General features: G+C 42.9%; 1 protein-coding gene across 1 annotated transcript; it reads right to left on the reverse strand.

Moving 5' to 3' along the window:
• Positions 1-3465: 3465 nt before the first annotated feature.
• Positions 3466-4407, reverse strand: LOC119923077 (olfactory receptor 4C13-like). Its single transcript, XM_038742631.1, has one exon. The coding sequence runs from the start codon at positions 4393-4395 to the stop codon at positions 3466-3468; it is 930 nt and encodes a 309-aa protein (XP_038598559.1). The 5' UTR covers positions 4396-4407.
• Positions 4408-5573: the final 1166 nt, after the last annotated feature.

Here is a 5573-nt window from a genome sequence, read left to right on the forward strand (position 1 = left end):
TAGCTCTCTTCCTCCCTTCAAGGCCCTACTGAGAGCTGACCTCCTCCAGGAGGCCTTCCCAGACGGATCCCCTTCCTTCCTCTCCCCCTCGTCCCCCCTCCATCCCCCACATCTTACCTCCTTCCCTTCCCCACAGCACCTGTATATATGTATATATGTTTGCACATATTTATTACTTTATTTATTTATTTATTTTCCTTGTACATATCTATTCTATTTATTTTATTTTGTTAGTATGTTTGGTTTTGTTCTCTGTCTCCCCCTTTTAGACTGTGAGCCCACTATTGGGTAGGAACTGTCTCTATATGTTGCCAACTTGTACTTCCCAAGCGCTTAGTACAGTGCTCTGCACACAGTAAGTGCTCAATAAATACGATTGATGATGATGATGAAGTGCTTGCTGTGTGAGACCACTAAAGAAAGCTTTTGGGAAAGTACAATATAACAGAGGTGGAAGCCATGTGCCCCGCCCACAATGAGCTTATAGTCTGAAACAGCATGTCTGTTGCCTTTTCTTCCCCTTCCTGTCCCTGTTCTTGTTTCAGCACCTCATCATGTGCTTTTCTCCAGAGGTGAACTGTGGAAAAAGAGGGAAGTGTGGGAAAGCGGGTAGGAGATGGGACTCTTTTGACTCAAACCAAGCATTTACCATTCATTTTAAGATGCTGCCTTTAGTTTGTGGGGGAATGAGAGGTGTGAGAAAGAGAAGAGAAGGAAGACTTGAATGTGTTCTGAAGGAGGGGCTAGATATAGAGCTGACCAATGCTTTCACACAGGTGCCTCTGCCACCCAGATTATCCAAAAATTCCCCAAGAAAAGTCTTGCAAACCTATTTCCAGTGTTGTGCTTCTGTTCTTGTCACAGCCTCAACTGAAGCAATTATTGCATTATTTGTGTTGACTGGGCCTAGGTCTTTCTAACAACTACCCATCACTTTGAAAACCCTGGGGTTGGTCAGTTCCTAACCTGGATAGGGCCTTGATAGAGGGATAGAGTGCCTCATGATCCCAGGCCTTCCATGTCTATAAGGAATTCAACAGACACACATTAGAGGATGGAGCTCTCTCTGCCTAGGGAGAATACTTTCATAGTCAATGGTATTTATTGAGTGCTTACTGTGTGGAGAACACTGTACTAAAAGCTTGAGAGAATACAATGTAACATTAAACAGACACATTCTCTGCCCACAATGAGCTTACAGTTTGGAAGCCTCTTCTCTAATAGCTGATTCCTCCAAACAGGAGGGCTATTTTGATGGCATCCCAGCAAACCATCCACACCCCGGATCATCTAGCGGGACTCAGGGTTCCGCTGCACCTCCATCCTGCAAGTGACCCAGAACTGTCTTCCCAGTGGAATGGTTTCACGTGGAATTCGAGGCAAAAACTCTAACTCTTGCTTCCTCCTGTTTTTTTTTAATGGTATTTGCTAAGCTCTCGCTGTTTGCCAGGCACTGTACTAAGTGCTGGGGAAGATACAAGCTAATCCGGTTGGACACAGTTTACATCCCAAAAGGAACTCACGGTCTTAATCCCCATTTAACCAATGAGGTAACTGAGGCAAAGAGCAGTGACCTGCCCAGGATCCCACAGAGGAGAAATGAAATTAGAACCCAGATCCTCTGACGCCCAAGCCTGTGCTCAATCCACTAGGCCATGCTGTTTCTGAGCCATTCCAAGTCTGCAAAAAGATTGGCTGATGATACCAGCCTGTGCCATTAGTTCTTCCCAGAGTTTCACGGTATTGGTTGGGGTAATTCATTCTCACCCGACTCTCAATTATGTAGACTACTCTGTCACCTAGGATTTGACTGTGCACCAGGAGAGACATTCTCCATTTTTGATCAAGGCTGTGAGGTATAACGGGAAGTCTCAATGCCTTGGTCATCACCTCCAGATAGAGCCACATAGTCCCTCTGAAGTGCTTCTAGGCCTAATTAATCAAATGTTTAATAACGTCTTGGCTCTTCTTCTGTGATGGCACTTGAAACCAATACATTCTCTATCAGGTAATAGCTTGTGTCACTGAGAGAAAGGTAAAAACTGACAAATTTGTCACCACAAGCACCTCTGTCTTTTCCGTTTCTCTCTGTTTTTGTAAATGGTATTTGTTAAGTGCTTACTATGTGCCAGGCACTGTAGTAAGTGCTGAGGTGGATACAACATAATCAAGTTGGACACAGTCCAACTTTATGTCCCTCGTGGGGTTAAAGCCTTAATCCCCATTTTACAGATGAGGGAACTGAGGCACAGAGAAGCGAAATGAATTGCCCAAGGTCACACAGCAGGCAAGTGGAGAAGCTGGGATAAGAACTCGGGTCCTCTGATTCCCAGGCCTGCATTCTTTCCAGAGAGTCATGTTGCTTCTCATAGTGGATCCAGACTGGTCCCTAACAACTCTCATTTTCAGGAGCAGATGCAGACGTATGCGGCATTGATTCCTCACATTGGACACTGACCTATTTAAGCAGCTTTCTTTGGGCTGGAATAGTTTGCCAAGCAGTCCCAATATCTCTGATTTGATCCTGATCTCCTCCAAGTTGGTTTTGTTTTCTGATTTGCTTAATCTAGTGCAGAATCAGTGAATGAAAGTACACTTTGCCTTCATAGCTAAGCATCATGATATGGATGTGGAACGCTATCACAGATCATTCTTCCCAATACTGTCCCTCTCCCGATTGTTGATTGGAGAAAGAGTTAGCATTGGTTTGTTTTGAAATTCACAAGTAGTTCCCATCTTCTATTTCCTGCTTCGCAGGAATCGAATTAGGAAACACCCATTCTACTATTAATACTGTGATATGTCCGGTACAATGTGATATTCAGTGGAGCTATAGGAAAAAGGCAATAGGAAAAAGACAACACTCTGTTGCTGAAGATACATTTATTTTATTATTTAAAGTAGAACAGGTCTGACTGCACTATTGAGCAGGCTCCTCTCATTTCTCCTCATTTGGGATGAAAGAAGGATAAAAAGATAAATGAAAGCAGCTGTAACAGGAGCAAAATCAGCCTCTTATCATGTAAAGGTTGCTAAATAAGCTGAAGTGGGGATGACTACCTCTACAGCTAAGAGACTCTTTAGTAGTTCATATAGTGGTATTTCTTGAGCGCCTACTGAATGCAATATTCATTCATTCAATCACAATTATTGAGCACTTACCGAGTGCAGAGCACTGCACTAAGCACTTGGAAAGTATGATTCGGCAACAGATAGAGACAATCCCTACCCAACAATGGGCTCACAGTCTAGAAGGGGGAGACAGACAAAACAAAACAAAGACAGGCATCGATACCATAAAAATAGCAATAAACTCTAACAAGCTCTTGGGAAATGCAACAGACATATAAGACACGAGCACCACTGAGCCTTGAATGCCCTATACATTTTTCCTAAAAATGTTGCCTGAAATCCATGCTTGCCACTTCCTTCACTTGGACAAATATCATTTTCACAGGGTGATGCCTATTTATCTTCAGAAGTCACTTTTCTGCCCCATAGTTTCCTGATGGCATTTTTCATCTGGACATTTCTCAGGGTGTAGATGAGGGGATTTAGCATAGGGGTTATGATAGTGTAAAATACTGCAATAGCTTTATCCATGGGGAATGTGGAAGCAGGCCACATATACAGAAATATACACGGAATGAAGAACAGGGCAATGATGGTGATGTGGGAGACGCAGGTTGAGAGTGCTTTGTGCCTACCTTCTTTACTGTGTGCTTTCAGGGACCGCAGAATCATGACACAGGAAATAATCAACATGACAAAGTTCAATAGACAGAGAAACCCACTGTTGGTGGCTACAAAGAGGCCGAGGGTGTGGGTGTCCATGCAGGCAAGGTTCAGCAAAGGGTTCAAATCACACAGGAAGTGATCGATGATGTTGGGGCCACAGAAGGGTAAATCGACCATGAAGAGAATCTGGATGGTCGCGTGCACCAGGCCTCCTGTCCAGATGACCCCCACCAGCACACCACACACACTCTGATTCATGATGGTCGTGTAATGCAGTGGCTTACATATTGCCACATAACGGTCATAGGCCATCACCACGAGGAGAATAATTTCAGCCCCGCCAAAAAAATGCACTCCAAAGATCTGAGCCATACAGCCTTTGAAATAGATGATTCTTTTCTCACAGAGAGAGTCGACGATCAGTTTAGGTGTGGTGATTGAAGAATAGCAGGTATCAATAAATGACAAATAGGCCAGAAAGAAATACATGGGGGAGTCCAGATTCTTACTGGTGGTTATGGTTATCACAATGATCAGATTTCCCACCATGGTGAGGATGTAGATGATTACAAAGACAACAAAGATGACCTTCTGCATCCTTGGATTCGGTGTTAGTCCCAATAGAATAAATTCTGTCACATTGTCTTTATTGCCCATCAACTCAGGATAGTCAATGAGGGCACAGGTGAGAGCTGCAGAGTCTGTATAGAGAATGATGATCCTCATTAGTTTTGCTTTGGAACGATCAAGTAACAGAGCTCAAAGTTCCACATCTCTATCATCTTGCCAATTTTCTCCAAACCCCAGGGCCGGAAGGGAAAGTATTTACTGTACTCAATTCACACAGTGGGAATTGAAGCAGATTAGGTTAACAACTCTTCAATTCCAAAGGACAATTACTCTCCCCCACTTCAAAGACTCATTGAAGGTCCATCTTCTTTAAGGGGCCTTCCCTGATTAAGTCTCCCTTTTCTTTTCACCCCTCCCTTCTGCATCATCCTGACTTGCTTCCTTTATTCATTTCTCCGACCCCAACCCGACAGCACTTATGTACATTTCTCTAATTTATTTATTTACATTAATATCGCCCCATCTAGACTGTAAGCTTACTGTGGGCAGGGAATGTCTATTCATTGTTACATCGAACTCTCCCAAGTGCTTAGTACAGTGCTCGTTACACAGTAAGCACTCAATAAATGCAATTGAATGAATGAATGAACTTACCCAGAGGTGCCCTAAATGGTCACTGGGAGAGTTGGGAACATAGTCAATATCTTCAAAGCCTTTTCCATTCACTCATACCTGGAGTATACTCTGCTTGATTTCCATGCCTTTTTCAATAGACAAGAAGCTCAGTAACTCTTACTATTCCAGTCTCATAAATGCCAACTGATAATCACATTCACATTCTCCCTAAGGTAAAAGTGCATTAGGCTGTTGGCTCAGAACCTTCTAAATTCCTTCTGGGCAGAGGATGGTAAACCAAATGTTTAGCAGACAAGAAATCTAAAATCTTTTGTATTCCCCTGATGGTCTTCTGAGATTATTTCTCCTCTTATGTCAGCTTTAGGTTTCTTCTTCTTTCTTATGGGATCAGTGCTCATTTATTTTCCAGAGAAAGAAGAAAAGATGTTCTGCCAAGGAAACAGATTGTAGGTAACCCAGGAATCTCACATAAGAACATAAAACACACAATAAACTCCGAATTTAATGTAAACTAGCAGACTCTCTTCCCATTGATGAGTGATAATTGCTACCTCTCCAACTTCTACTGGTGGTAGGACCAAGTTTAAAGTCTTTGTTATAATCTTTAATGCGTGGGCATTGGTAAAAAC

The sequence above is a fragment of the Tachyglossus aculeatus genome, unplaced genomic scaffold (genome assembly GCF_015852505.1).
Source record: "Tachyglossus aculeatus isolate mTacAcu1 unplaced genomic scaffold, mTacAcu1.pri scaffold_140_arrow_ctg1, whole genome shotgun sequence".
In the NCBI taxonomy this organism is placed as follows: Eukaryota; Metazoa; Chordata; class Mammalia; order Monotremata; family Tachyglossidae; genus Tachyglossus; species Tachyglossus aculeatus.

What these genes read in the sequence shown, in the direction of transcription:
- LOC119923077 (XM_038742631.1), bottom strand. Translation starts at nt 4,395, where the DNA reads ATGGGCAATAAAGACAATGTGACAGAATTTATTCTATTGGGACTAACA.